This window comes from Rhinoderma darwinii, chromosome 1 (genome assembly GCF_050947455.1).
Source record: "Rhinoderma darwinii isolate aRhiDar2 chromosome 1, aRhiDar2.hap1, whole genome shotgun sequence".
In the NCBI taxonomy this organism is placed as follows: Eukaryota; Metazoa; Chordata; class Amphibia; order Anura; family Rhinodermatidae; genus Rhinoderma; species Rhinoderma darwinii.
In genome coordinates, this window is record NC_134687.1 from 182,459,795 (window position 1) to 182,474,972 (window position 15,178).

Consider the following 15,178-nt stretch of genomic DNA (forward strand, 5'->3'; position numbering starts at 1 on the left):
GTGCCACACACAGCCCCCTGTAGATAGTACAACACACAACCCCTCCTCTTGTAGACAGTGCAACAGAGCCCCTTCGTATAGTGCCACACAGCCCCCTCATATAGTGTCACACAACCCCCCTAATAGATAGTATCACACAGCTCCCACTAGTAGATAGCACCACACAACCCTCCCCCTGTATAGTGCCATAGAGCCCCCCTAGTAGATAGTGGCACACAGCACTCCCCCTGTATAGTGCCACCCAGCCCTCCCCCTAGATAGCACCACACAGCGCTCCCCACGGGCATTGCTAGGGTCTTAAAAGATCAGGGGCACAAGCCCCGAGACATATATTTACCCCCCCCCCCCCCCCGAAAAATATATATATTTTTTACATATATATCGGAGATAGCATATCTATAAGACTAAGGCTCCTATAGCTACACCGCTGAATAGAATTGGATGCATTGTCTCAGCAGACAGTATCATACATGATAGGCTTAGATACATGGCCACAGCAGACAGTATCATACATGATAGGCTTAGATACAGGGCCACAGCAGACAGTATCACACATGATCGGCTTAGATACAGACAGTATAACACATGATAGACTTAGGGCTCATTCAGACGAGCGTGATTCTCGTCCGTATGACGTGGGTTGAAATAACGCACAGCACATGGACCCATTGATTTCAATGGGGCTCTAGACACATGCGTGAGTTTTCACACAGCGAGTGTCCGTTGCGTGAAAGTCACTGCATGTCCTATATTAGTGCGTATTCACGCACCTAGTCGCCCATTGAAGTCAATGGGTGCGTGAAAACCACGGACAGCACACGGACGACATCCGTGTGCTGTCCGTGTTTCACAAATCAATTACATTGAAATTGAAAAGTGCTTGCAAGTGCGTGAAAAACACATGCCACACGCAAAGCATACTGATGCAAAACGCAACGCACATGACTAGATTTATGCTCGTAAATCTGTCACGTTCGTGTGAATGTAGCCTTAGATACAGGGCCCCAGCAGTAAGTATCCTTGTACTAACCCTCACAGGCAAATTTGACATTTCTGGGGCACCAAGCAAAGTTATGTCTCGGGGCTCTAATCAAAGACACCTGTAGAGAGTGCCCCACACAATGCCCCTTGTATATAGTGTCACAAACCCCCTGTATGGTTCCACACACAGTCCCCCTGCCATACATCCCCCTTGTAGGCAGTGCCAAGAAGTCCCCTGTAGGTAGTCCCACATATCCACCTTGTCTCAGCAGACAGTATCATACATGATAGGCTTAGATACATGGCCCATCAGTCAGAATCACACATGATAGACTTAGATACATGGCCCCAGCAGTCAGTATCACACATGATAGACTTAGATACAGGGCCCTAGCAGTAAGTAGCCTTGTACTAACATATGTTCACCCCCCAAAAATAATGTGTGTGCGTGTATGTATGTATGTATGTGTGTGTGTGCGTGTGTGTGTATGTATGTATGTATGTATGTATGTGTATGTATGTATATATATATATATATATATATATATGAGACAGCATATATGTAGCACTCTGACCCTATAGCTATGGATAGGATTAGATACAGTGGCTCAGCAGACAGTATCACACATGATAGGCTTAGATATATGGCCCAGCTTGCTGACATTGCGGCTCCAGCGCTGGACCCAGGAAAGGTAAGATAATAAATGTTTTGCTTTTTTATGTGTTACTAATTGTTTTTTGTGTTTTTTTACAGGTTCCATTCTTGGACTACGTCTGATTTGAAGACTACTTCGATGATGGCTTTTTTTATTCTCAATAAAATGGTTAATGAGGGTTGTGTGTTTTTTTTTTATTTCAATAAAATATTTTTTTATGTCCTTGTATTTTTTTAAACTTTATTACTACTGCCTTATTAATAGCTTCTGGCTGATTATTGACAGCATCCATTACTAAGGCGGGGCTTAGTGTTAGCCAGTGCAGAGGCTAACACTAACCCCCATTATTGCCCACAGCCACCAAGGGTGTTGGGAAGAGCCGGGTGTGATCCAATACCTGACCATCTGCAGTGATGGTCAGGCACTGGGGCTCCCGCAGGCTGATGTCATTAGGCTGGGAAAGGCCAAAAACAGTGGCCCTTCCCACCCTGGAAATGCTCGCCTGCTGCTGCTGTGTTGTATCTGGCTCATTATGGAAAATGGGGGGGGGGGGGGGGGAATGTTGTTTTTTCCAATTATTTATTTAAAAAATAAATTAAATTAAAAAAAATAACGTGGGGTTCCCCCTCCACCAATTTTCATAACCAGCCAGATACAACACAGCAGGAGCCTAGTATTACCAGGGTGGGAAGGGCCACTGTTTTTGGGCTTTCCCAGCCTAATTATACCAGCCTGAGGCCACCCCAGTGCCTGACCATCACTACAGATGGTCTGGTACTGGATCGTACCCGGTGCAGTGGTGTAACTACCGCTATAGCAGCCATAGCGGCTGCTACGGGGCCCGCAGCAAGAGAGGGCCCGTGCCACCCGCCGGCACAGGCCCCCCCATGGTCGGAGGCTCCGCTAGCAGCCGCTATGGTTGCTACAGCGCGACGCCACTGAAGAGGTTGTTCCTACAAAAGACATGCATCCCCTATCCACAGGATAGGGGATGCATGTGTGATCGCTGGGACGCCCAGCGATAAGGAGAACGGGGGACAGAAAGTCCCCCGAAGTTCTCCATGACAAACCTCGGACTTCCGGGGTCTGTCTGCAGCTCCATAGAAATGAATTGTGCACTGGTCGCGCTTGTGCGCATGCGTGACCAGTGCACCTTTCATTTTTATTGAACTGATGCCGGAAGTCCGAAGTTTGTCATGGAGAATGGGTTTGTCATGGGACTTTCCTTATCACTGCCAGCAATCACACATGTATCCCTTATCCTGTGGATAGGGGATACATCTCTTTTGTAGGACAAACTATAGGCCGTTTTTTTTGGGGGGGAGGGCTATATGGCGTTATCTACAGGGGTGGGGTCTGTATGGTGTTATCTACAGGGGGGTCTGTATGGCATTATCTACAGGGGGGGGTTCTGTATGGTGTTATCTACAGGGGAACTCTGTATGGCGTTATCTACAGGGGGGACTCTGTATGGCGTTATCTACAGGGGGGACTCTGTATGGCGTTATCTACAGGGGGGGTCTGTATGGCGTTATCTACAGGGGTGGTCTGTATGGCGTTATCTACAGGAGGAGTCTGTATGGCGTTATCTACAGGGGGATTGGGGATGTAAGACGTTATCTACAGGGGGAGCTATCTATAGGGAGTCTCTGTGTGGTGGAATCTATAGGGAGGCACTATCTACAAGGGGGGGGGTTGTGTGATACCCAGCAGAGGGGGGCCCCTTTCAAAAGTTTGCTATGGGGCCCAGTCTTTCCTAGTTACACCCCTGACCCGGTGGGTAACAGGGTAATAATGGGGATTAGTGTTAGCCTCTGCACCAGCTAACACTAAGCCCCGCCTTAGTAATGGACGCTGTCAATCATCCAGCAGCCATTACTAAAGCGGTAGTTATAACGTTTAAAAGAAAATACAAAGATGTAGAAAGAGTATTTTATTGAAATAAAAAACCCCTTACACAAAACATTTTAAAAAACCCTGTACACAAACCATTTTATTGAAAATAAAAAAAGCCGTCATCGAAATAGTCCTCGAATCCGACATAGTCCAACGACTGAACCTGTAAAAAACACAAACACAAAAAAAAAACATTAGTAACACATGTGGTAGGCTTAGATACAGGGCCCATCTGTAATACTGTCTGTTAGACCATGTATCTAAGCCTACCACAAGCAGGCTTAGATACAGGACCCCAGCAGACAGTAATCTTATACTGTATAAGATTAATGTCTGCTGGGGCCCTGTATCTAAGCCTAACGAGGAAGGCTTAGATACAGGGTTCACATGTGATACTGTCTGTTAGACTCTGTATCTAAGCCTACCACAAGGCAGGCTTAGATACAGGACCCCAGCAGGCAGTACTGTTACACTTACCCTCCTCTTTGCCTCCAGGTGCAGCGGATGTCCCGACACCATCTAGTGCCGTGACATCATCCGCGGCGCATAGCGTCGTAACCTCATGACGCGAGAAGACGTCAGTACTTCCGCTGCGCTCGGGAAGGAAGATGGGTAAGCATGTGTCATTACTATAGTAACAGGGGCCGGTTTATTTTATTACATAGGCCCCAGTTATTGTAGTAACTTTTATAGATGTGGTGCGGGCGGCCACGGGCCGGTCACAATTGCGACCGCTGCGACCCGAATGTGGCAGTCGCCGGGCACCGGGACTTGGGCCCCGAAGGCTCGGTGCTAGCGACGCCCCTGGTCAGTGGTGGATTAAGTAGACCATAGGCCCTGGGCTGTTCCACAAACTTGGTCCCGTCTTCCCAACCGCCGCTCTGCTGTGTCTATAGTGAACACCACCTTTCTGTGAGAGCATTGACAAATGGGTGTTACGATTCCTCTTGTCAAAGGGCTGTGTCCCTACATACTGACAGTCTCCAACCATCGCTGACTGTATCACACTGTGTATGGACACATCCTCTTGACAATGGGAATGGTAACACGCATTTGTCTATTAGTCCTGGGTGCGCAAAGACTTTATGTGGAATACAAGGATTTCCTACAACAGACATGTAAGGAGAGTGGGCAAATCCTCTATAGATCCAGTGACTCACAAGTGACGTCTTCTCTGATGGGAGTCATTCTCTTTTCTTCTCCATCTGACACAGACCAGTATGGCGACTTCTCCTGATGAGACATCTTTGCTCCTCGCTTCTGCAGCCATTTCTAGCCTCTAAAGAAACACAAAAATTCAGACACCAAGGCCCAGGACCATATATTAAAGGGGTTGTCTGGGCACTGACCGGTTTTTCATACTGGTGACCTATCAATATGCCCGGACAACCCCTTTTACTCAGACTAATAAACTAGAACACATACAAACCCCAGACCTTCTAAACTATTGCAGTCCCCCAGACCATACCCCCTAAACAAATACAGACCCCAGAACAAGCACCCTAAATAAATACAGACACCTAAACACAGACCCCTTAAACAAATCCATGATCCCCCTATACTTACCTTGCAGCTCACCTCACGGTCTTCTCTCTTGCTGCTGTTCTGGGAGCTGCGGTCATGTGATCAACAGGTCTTTAATCAGTAACAAGAACTGCAGACATAAGGTCATGCTTGAGAAAGTTCCTATTGGATTGAAACGTTGCATATTTGGGTTGATAAATTCCTCCTTTTTTTGGATATGCTGTCTCGTCTCTCTATTTAGATTACATCAAAGGACTTTGGATCAAGTTCTGTTGAGGCTTGCACCCATATAATCATATATCTGGTGCTGTGATATTCCATTGTTTAACTTTTGCTTTATGTCTGCAGGTCCTTGTACAGGATAAACACAATGTTGTTTTGTCTCGGGTTTTGGGCGTGATTCGTGGCAAAAACACATTGTACTTGGGACAGCCATGGGCCCCTCGGGAGGCTCGGGCCCCAAGCAGCCGCCCAAAACGCCCAATGATAATCCGTGGTTTCCACTGGTAAGCAGCGGGGCAGGGAGACTGTCTCTCTGCTCCACTGGCGGATAAAAGCAGCTCGCTGGCCCTCCGATCCTCCGGTGGGCCAGTCCGATGCTGCCTATGATCTACCTGCTTTTTTATACGTTTATGCGGGTTTAGGTTTTAAGAGTGGGGCGTCTCACCCATCTTCTGTCATTTGAATGACAAATACTGCACATGAGCCCCTTCATACTACCCCAAAATAAATACAGACCCTGGTTGCCCTAAACAATACAGACTCGACCCCAGACCCCTAAACATACACCCTCTAAATTAATACAGTTCCCAGACCCCCTAAATACAGGCATCCTGACCAGACCCCTATACTAATACAGACTCCAGACCCCCTATAGAACCCAGACCAGAACCCCTTAACCAGACCCCCTAAAAAAAATACGGACCCCTTAAACTTATACAGATCCCAGACACCCTAAATAAAGACCTCCTAAAGTAACACAGACATCAGACTAGAATCTAATGATCGGCAGCTCCCCTTGTTTCTGTTGTCCTCTTCACACACAGATTCGCCTAGGAGTGAAGAGGACTACAGGACCGTGGAAAGGTAAGTATAATTCAAAGAGGATGTGGCAGACGGGAGACTTGCCTGCTCGTCCAGGAGTCTGGGAGGTCTCCACTTTTCCAGGAGTCTCCTTGTTCCAAGTCACATATAATATGAAAATTTTAGTGAGCTGAGATACAGAACAATGTCGGGTTATGTTTTGGTTCTGGTAGTTAAATTGAAGCTCCATCTTAACCTCACTATGAAGAATATCATGTAATTTATATGAAAGTGGAGGGTCATATTTTATTGATGAAAAAGTGTGTGTATATATACAGAACTGTGCAAACATTTTAGGCAGTTGTGGAAAAATGCTGTAAAGTAACAATGCTTTTAAAAATAGAAGTGTTAATTGTTGTTTTTTTAGTAATACAAAATACAAAGTGAATGAACAGAAGAGAAATCTAAATCAAAACAATATTTGCTGTGTCCATCCTTTGCCTTCAAAACAGCATCAATTCTTCTAGGTACACTTGCACACAGTTTTTGAAGAAACTCGGCAGGGAGGTTGTTACAAACATCTTGGAGAACTAACCAGAGATCTTCTGTGTATGTAGAGATGAGTAAAAGATGCAGTATCATATGTGGTTACGGCGCCGGGCTTGGAAGAAGAAGAACGGGTTCTCAGAACCCGTTCTTCTTCTTCCAAGCCCGGCGCCGTTACCACATATGATATTGCATCTTTTACTCATCTCTTCATCATACATTTGTTCCCTGAAAGGAGGATTCATCCACTGAGGGACCGCAATCTGTGGCAGCCGGCAAAGACATCGTTCATTCTACAAATATTCTAAGAGGAACACCACTGGTCCCTCAACATTTTTCCACAATTGTGCTTCTGTGGATGTAGGCTTCTCAAATCCTTCTGTCTCTTCATGTTATCCCAGACAGACTCCTTGATGTTGAGATCAGGGCTCTCTCACTTCCAGGGCTCCTTGTTCTTCTTTATGCCGAAGATAGTTCTTAATGACATTGGCTGTATGTTTGGGGTTGTTGTCCTGCTGCAGAATAAATTTGGAGCCAATTAGAATCCTGCCTGATGGAATTGCATGATGGATAACTTTCTGCCTGTATTTCTCAGCATTAAGGACAGTCCTGACCGAATCCCAAACTCCATATTGTAAAATGCAGCCCCAAACTTGCAAAGAACCTTCACCCATGCTTCACTGTTGCCTGCAGACACTCATTATTGTACCGCTCTCCAGCCCTTCAGCGAACAAACTATCTTCTGTTACAGCCAAATATTCAAATTTTGACTTATCAGTTCAGAGAACATGCTGCCATTTTTCTGCACCCCAGTTTCTATGTTTTTGTGCATAGTTGAGTCACTTGAACCTATTTCCACATCAAAGGCATGACTTTTTAGCCGCAATACTTCCACGAAGACCACTTCTGGCCAGACTTCTCCAAACAGTAGATGGGTGTACCTGAGTTCCACTGGTTTCTGACAGTTTTGAGTTAATGGCACTGCTGTATATCTTCCAATTGAGAAGGGAAGTTTGCATGATGTGTCCTTGATCTTCTGCACTAAGATTCCTTAGCCGACTACTGCATCTACGGTCCTCAACGTTGCCAGTTTCTTTGTGCTTCTTCAAAAGAGCTTGAACAGCACAAACCCCAGTCTGATTTGAAATCTTTGCCTGGTAGAAACCTTGCTGATAACTACCTTCTGTCTTGTTGCTGTACTTAGTCTTGCCATGGTGGACCTGTGTGCAACGGTCTTCCACACCTCACCTTTGTAGCAGAGTTTGGCTGTTCCTTGTCCAGTTTAAAGCCTCCTATACAGCTGTTTCTGTTACAGTTAATGACTGTGTTTCAACCTACATATGAAAATTATGAATATTATCATCTGTTTAGTATAATTGGTTAATCATACACCTGACTATAATCCTACAAAATCCATGACTTTGTGGAAGTGTACCTAGAAGAATTGAGGCTGTTTTAAAGGCAAATGGTGGTCACATCCAATATTGAATTGCTTTAGATTCCTCTTCTGTTCATTCACTTTGTATTTTGTAAATTGATACAAAAAAAACCCCAACTATTATCACTTAAATTGTTGAAAGCATTCTTTAATTTGCAGCATTTTTCCAGAACTGAGACGGCACATTCCAAAAACTGTAGAGTTAGGTCAGCTTTTATGTCTGGTTGATTTACTACATGCCATCAAATTTTTCTCAGTTGCTCCTTAGCAACACACTACAGCTATCTGTCACTTTAATCACTGGCATTTAAGAAAAAAACCTGGAATTTTGCTGCTAAGGATCAAGTGAGAAGCAACTGGCAGAATTTGAAATTGCATGTGGCAGATCTCAGGGAGACAAAACCTACGCTGTAAAGTGAGTTTCCACCATTTATCATGTTGTTGTTAGGGCCCAAATTTTTTGCCAATTAATTTCTTAATATATTTTGATAATGGTCAGGACGTTTTTATGATACAGAGCTTCATAGTCACCTGCACTGATCTAAAGCATAACATTCTTGCTACCTGCAGCCACCGCTAGAGGGAGCTTAGTAGCTCACTGCACAATGTTTTATTATTGAGTTTAATGTATAAAAATATGCAGTAAGCTCTCTATAGTGGTGGCTGCACCTGTCTAATGCTATTCAATGGTTCGGCATTAACTTTAAAGGGGTTGTCCAGTTTCAGCAAATTAATGTTATTTTTTTGGATAATTATAATTTTCCAATATACTTTCTGTATTAATTCCTCATGGATTTCAAGATCTTGGCTTCAATAGGAACATTGGATAAAACTCTGTGCATGGTCATGTGATGGACACAGGTGCTGAGATCGTTCCAGTTAAAAGATAGTGTATCATAGCTGTGTCTTCTAATGTTCCCAACACCAGTGCGTCCATAACATGACCATGGACAGAATTTTATTCACTGGGTGTAAATAAAAAATGTAAACCATGAGGAATTAATACACATAGTATATTGGAAAATTTTAGAACTTTTTATTATACACAGATACCATTAGTTTGCTTAAACAAGACAAACCCTTTTAGGTTTGGATATGTGTAACGGACTGGAAAGATTTTATACAGCACTTTACCTACTAAAGTCTAGAGTGTAAATACACATTTATATATATTTTTTTCTGTATCTACATGGGCACTGTGGTGTTTTCAGGGCGTTGGGACAAAAAACCCCTAATGATTAAAATATGACAGTTGATTCGGTGTAGCAGCCATTTTTTCACTGTTGTGTGTATATAGCCCTCTTCACTCTCCCCTCACAGCGATCCAGGGTGACGGAGAGAGAAGACTAATGGCTACAGAGCTATACAGTATATATATATATATATATATATATATATATATATATATATATATATATATATATATATATAATATAGATAAATAAATATATATAAAAAAATTACAAAAAAGTGTTTTTTTTGCAATTTTTTGGTAATTTGTCTGCTCATAATAAAAATTAAAAACACAAAATTAATTCAACTAATCTCGAAAATAATAGCCTCATAAGTCTTGTAAAAAGCAAAGTAAAAATAGTTGTGATATTCAAAGCTTTTGCAAAGATATTATCGTTTAAAGAAGTGCATATCAAAAATGGAAAATTTGACCTGGACACAGGGGCATCAATGACCCTTGGTCATGAAAGGGTTAATGTACCCTAAAATGCTTATAATAGATAATATAATTACTTGCCTAGTCATACAATGCTATACCTTGAATGCTAATGAAGTTTGTGGCAATGCTGTCAGGTACCATTCCTTCTAAAGCCTCCGTCTTGATGTGTATCAGCTGAGATCTTCCTGTTAATCACGATGCTTCAGTTAAACAATATACTGTATTAAAATGTTAGGATCAATTTACACCACTATTCTGCATACAGTTAAAGAGAACCTTTCACCTGCCCATACATGTGCAGCATGTAAAGTCAGGGCTTCAGAAACACTGTCTCACTTGAAATTATTTTCCTATCTTCCGCCGTTATTTACATATCGGTGCCGTTATATTTGGTGCCCGATATGTAAATAAGCCCCATAACAGTAAATGAGGCGTTTCTATCTAACTAAATGGCAAGGGGGCGTGATCTATTCGCTCTGACACTGTCCAATCAGCTACGGACAGTGTCAGGGCAGCTTGCGATGTGTTCCGTCCCGCGAGAACACACACAGACTGGTGGTTCTGCAGAGAGCGCTGGTGAAAGGTTCTCTTTAACAGTGTATGTCAGGAATCATACTATACAGTATCCATAGACCTATGGGACAGATATGTCTCCTTTTGACAAACATTCGGCATGTTTCTGTCTAGATAACTTTTTTTTTTACTGTATTGAAAAAAGGCGACTGCAGAACGTTTCAAAACAACAAAAGTTGTATATTTTTTTTATACTGTAAGTCTATGGCAGATGTATCCAAATGTAAGGGTATACATTTGCACAGTATACGTTTGGATCTATCTATAAAAAGCAAATAAAAAGCTCCTATTAAATATATTAAACATGGGCTGTGACAGAAGCCTAACAGTGGCATCCGTCACCATAATCTTTAATGGTATCCGTTAAACGAACACATTGCAAACTTGTTCATGGTGTATCCTTTTAATGGATACCATGAGGGTATGTTCACACAGCGGGTGGATACGCTGCGTAAAAGTACACAGCGTGTCCACTCTGGACCACGCAGGGAATTCCGGACGAATAACCGCACCAAATTTCCGCTGTGGAGAGCAGCGTTACAAAAAAAAAAAGTTCATACTTACCCCAGGCCATAGTTATGGCGGCGCATCCCTCCGTTGTCCGAGAAATCCGGCCTCCTGGGATGACGTTTCATCCCATGTGACCACTGCAGCCTGTGATTGGCTACATCAGTCACATGGGATGAAACCTCATCTCGGGAGGCCCGTCTGGACAGAGAAGTACAGAGAGCGGAGTAAGTATGAGATTTTGTCAGCGTAATCACAGCTTTTCCGCCACAAAAATCATAACATCTGCTATTTGTTTACCTCCCCATTGAATTCAATGGAGAAAAACGGCTACAGAAAAGCAGCAATTCTCAAGAATATATGGACATGCAGCGGATTAAAAAACTGCACGACAGGTTAATTTATGACGTTTTTTTTGCATATTATTTACACAGCTTGTGGATGAGATTTGTTCAAATCTCATCCACTCTGGTGCGACTGTATTACGCTGCGGATTTTGCGCAATGAAATACGTTGCAGAAAATCTACAGTATTTACGCTAGGTATGAACATACTCTTATAGTCTATGGGTGAGGGAACTAATATGTACTACTGACTATGAGTCTGCTGTATTCTTTCTTTTTCTGTGCTGTTTGGTATAATAGCTCATTTGATTTGTCATTATAATGTGCTGCCCTTACATTTTTATGACCTATCCACTTTAAATATTTATTATATATACTAACATTCAATATAGATCAAATTAATATACAGATATCATAGGTTCAAGTCATGTAGTGATAGGAGGTAAGGTTCAAGATCTTTTTTTGCTATAGAAATCTAACCTTTAGGGTTTATCGTTCCACTAAAAACTTGTTTCCTCACAAGTTTTCCTTCTGGCTGAAATAGAAAAAAAGACATAAAATAAATAAAAACAATCAGAATTTGTTTTAAATGGAATATGTATTAAAACCTTGAAAAATGAAAATAAATGAATATAAATATAAATAAATATATGATACAGATATGTGGCACCACCATTCAGCTATTGAAATCTTCCCTGTAAAAACGCTGCACATATCTTTTAGGGTATGTTCACACGTGCACGTCCGATACGCCTGAAATTACGGAGCTGTTTTCAGGAGAAAACAGCTCCTGAATTTCAGACGTAATGGTATGTGCAGGCGTTTTTCGCAGCGTCCATTACGGACGTAATTGGAGCTGTTTTTCTATGGAGTCAATGGAAAACGGCTCCAATTACGTCCCAAGAAGTGACAGGCACTTCTTTGACGCGGGCGTCTTTTTTATGCGCCGTCTTTTGACAGCAGCGCGTAAAAAAAATGACCGTCGGCACAGAACATCGTAAAGCCCTCTCAAATTAATGGGCAGATGTTTGCCGGCGCATTGGAGCCGTATTTTCGGACGTAATTCGAGGTTAAAACGCCCGAATTACGTCCGTAAATAGGGTGTGTGAACCCAGCCTTAGGGTTCAAATGTAGCGTAAATACTGCAGACTTTTTGCAACGGATTTCGTTGAGGAAAACCTGCAGCATAATACAGTAGCAGAAAAGTGAGATTTGAACAAATCTCATCCACACGCTGTATAAATGCTGAGCGGGAAAAAACGCTCAGAAATTGACCTGCAGTTTTTTAGTCTGCCGCATGTCAATTGTATTTGTGTACACGCTGCTTAGTTGTTGTGGTTTTCCCCATTGAATTCAATGGGGAGTTAAAACTTGCAACAAATAGCAGATGTTGCATTTTTTCGGCGGAAACAAACAAAAAAAAATCTTATACTTACGCAGAATTTCTTCATCCAGGCTGGCCTCCTGGGATGACGTTTCATCCCATGTGACTGCTGCAGCCAGTCACAGTCTGCAGCGATCACATGGAATGAAATGTCATCCCAGGGCTGCCGAACGTCAAGACGTCGAAGGGACGTGTCACCATGGTAAGTATCCATTTTTTTTCAGTGCAGATTTCCGCAGCGGACATTCCGTTCGAAAAACAGCACCCCACCCAAGGTGTTTTCCTATCAGAGACATTTGTCATAAATATCAGATAGATGTAGGTCCCACCTCTGGGACCCTAAACCCCGTTCTACTTCTATGTGTTGTGGTTGAAGCGTGTGATTTCCGACCATGAAATACAGAAACAGCGTAGCTCGCTGAGCTATGCTGTTTCCGTAACTCCCATAGTAGTGAATGGCAGTTACGGAAGCAGCGTTGCATGTGAGCTACACTGTTTCTGTAACTACCATTCAGTTCTATAGGACTTATGGAAACAGCGTAGCTCAGCTGTTTTCGTAATTCATGGTTGGAAATCACACGATTCAGCCACAACACAAAGAGGTAGAACAGGGTTTAGGGGGCCTCTAGGGACCTCTGGGACCCGCATCTATCTGACATTTATGACATATCCTGTGGATATGTCATAAATGTCTCTGATGGGAAAACCCCTTTAAGGTTGGAAACAGTATGCAGTAACCCCACGCTAGTGCCTGCTGCAGGAAGCCTAAATTAAGTCATTTAAAGCGGTTATGTACTAAATATTGAGGTCATATGCTTGGGAATATATATCTAAGTGAATGGGGCTGATCCACAAAACCAGTCACAGTGCACAGAGAGGAGCAGCATTTTGTCTGGAAAATCTTGAGGGGCTGCAGTAGTCCGCTAAACTGTGCCATGACTGGTGGAAGCCCCAGTGGTTAAACTCCTATCGATTAGTCTTTGATGGCATATATATATATATATATATAGCATAACGTTACAATAAGCAACTTTTGATATCGTCCAGTTTTTCTTGATTTCTTTCCACTAAATTATAAGGAAAAAGCTTTTATATATATATATATATATATATATGCGGTATATATATATATATATATATATATATATATATATATACACACATACAGTTCGGTCCAGAATTATTTGGACAGTGACACAATCTTCATGATTTGGGCTCTGCATGCCACCACATTGGATTTGAAATTAAACAACTGAGTTGCATTTAAAGTGTAGACTTTTAGGTTTAATTCAAGGGCTTGAACAAAAATATCCTGTGAAACGTTTAGGAATTGCAACCATTTTTCTACACAGCCTCCTCATTTCAGAGGCTCAAAAGTAATTGGACAAATTAACATTACCATAAATAAAATGGGTTTCCTCCTTTGTGATGCTTTGCGAGGCCTTTACTGCAGCTGTCTTCAGTTGTTGCTTGTTTGTGGGTCTTTCTGCCTTAAGTTTTGTCTTAAGCAAGTGAAATGAATGCTCGATCGGTTTGAGATCTGGTGATTGACTTGGCTATTGCAGAATTTTCCACTTCATTGCCTTAAAAAACTCCTGGGTTGCTTTTGCAATATGTTTTGGGTCATTGTCCATCTGTACTGTGAAGCGACGTCCAATCAACCTTGCTGCATTTGGTTAAATCTGAACAGAAAGTATATCCCTGAACACTTCAGAATTCATCCGGCTGCGTCTGTCTTCAGTCACATCATCAATAAACACTAGTGACTCAGTGCCTTTGGCAGCCATGCATGCCCATGCCATCACACTGCCTCCACCATGTTTTACAGAGGATGTGGTGTGCTTTGGATCATGAGCCGTTCCAAGCCTTCTCCATACTTTTTTCCTCCCATCATTCTGCTACAGGTTGATCTTAGTTTCATCTGTCCAAAAAATGCTGTTCCAGTACTGGGCCGACTTCTTTAGATGTTGTTTGGCCATGTCTAATCGGGCCTTTCTGTTTTTGAGGCTGATTAATGGTTTGCACCTTGTGGTGAACCCTCTTTATTTGCTCTCATGAAGTCTTCTCTTTATGGTAGACTTAGATACAGATACACCTACTTCCAGGAGAGTGTTCTTCACATGGGTAGATGTTGTGAAGGGGTTTTTCTTCACCATGGAAATGATTCTACGATCATCCACCACTGTTGTCTTCCGTGGACGTCCAGGCCTTTTGGAGTTCACGAGATTACCAGTGCGCTTTTTTTTTTTTTTTCAAGAATGTACCAAACTGTTGATTTGGCCACTCCTAACATTTGTGCTATCTCTCTGATGGATTTCTTAATTTTTTTTCAGCTTAACGATGGTCTGTTTCACTTGCATTGAGAGCTCCTTTGACCTCATGTTGTGGGTTCACAGCAACAGCTTCCAAATGCAAATGCCACACCTGGAATCAACTCTAGACCATTTACCTGCTTAATTGATGGTGGATTAGCCCATGCAGCCCATTAAAGCTTTTGAGATAATTGTCCAATTATCTTTGGTCCTTTGAAAAAGAGGCAGCTACACATTAAAGTGCTGTAATTCCTAAAGCCTTCCTCAAATTAGGATGTGAATACCCTCAAATTAAAGCTAAGAGTCTGCACTTTAAGGCCAT

General features: G+C 42.5%; 1 protein-coding gene across 1 annotated transcript in view; it reads right to left on the minus strand.

Moving 5' to 3' along the window:
• LOC142757730 (venom factor-like) overlaps positions 1-15,178 on the minus strand; it is a 328,633-nt gene that overhangs the window by 100,472 nt on the left and 212,983 nt on the right. The window contains 2 exon segments of the mRNA XM_075860640.1: positions 9,835-9,921; positions 11,641-11,695. Of these exon segments, the coding sequence (XP_075716755.1) occupies positions 9,835-9,921; positions 11,641-11,695 (142 nt within the window).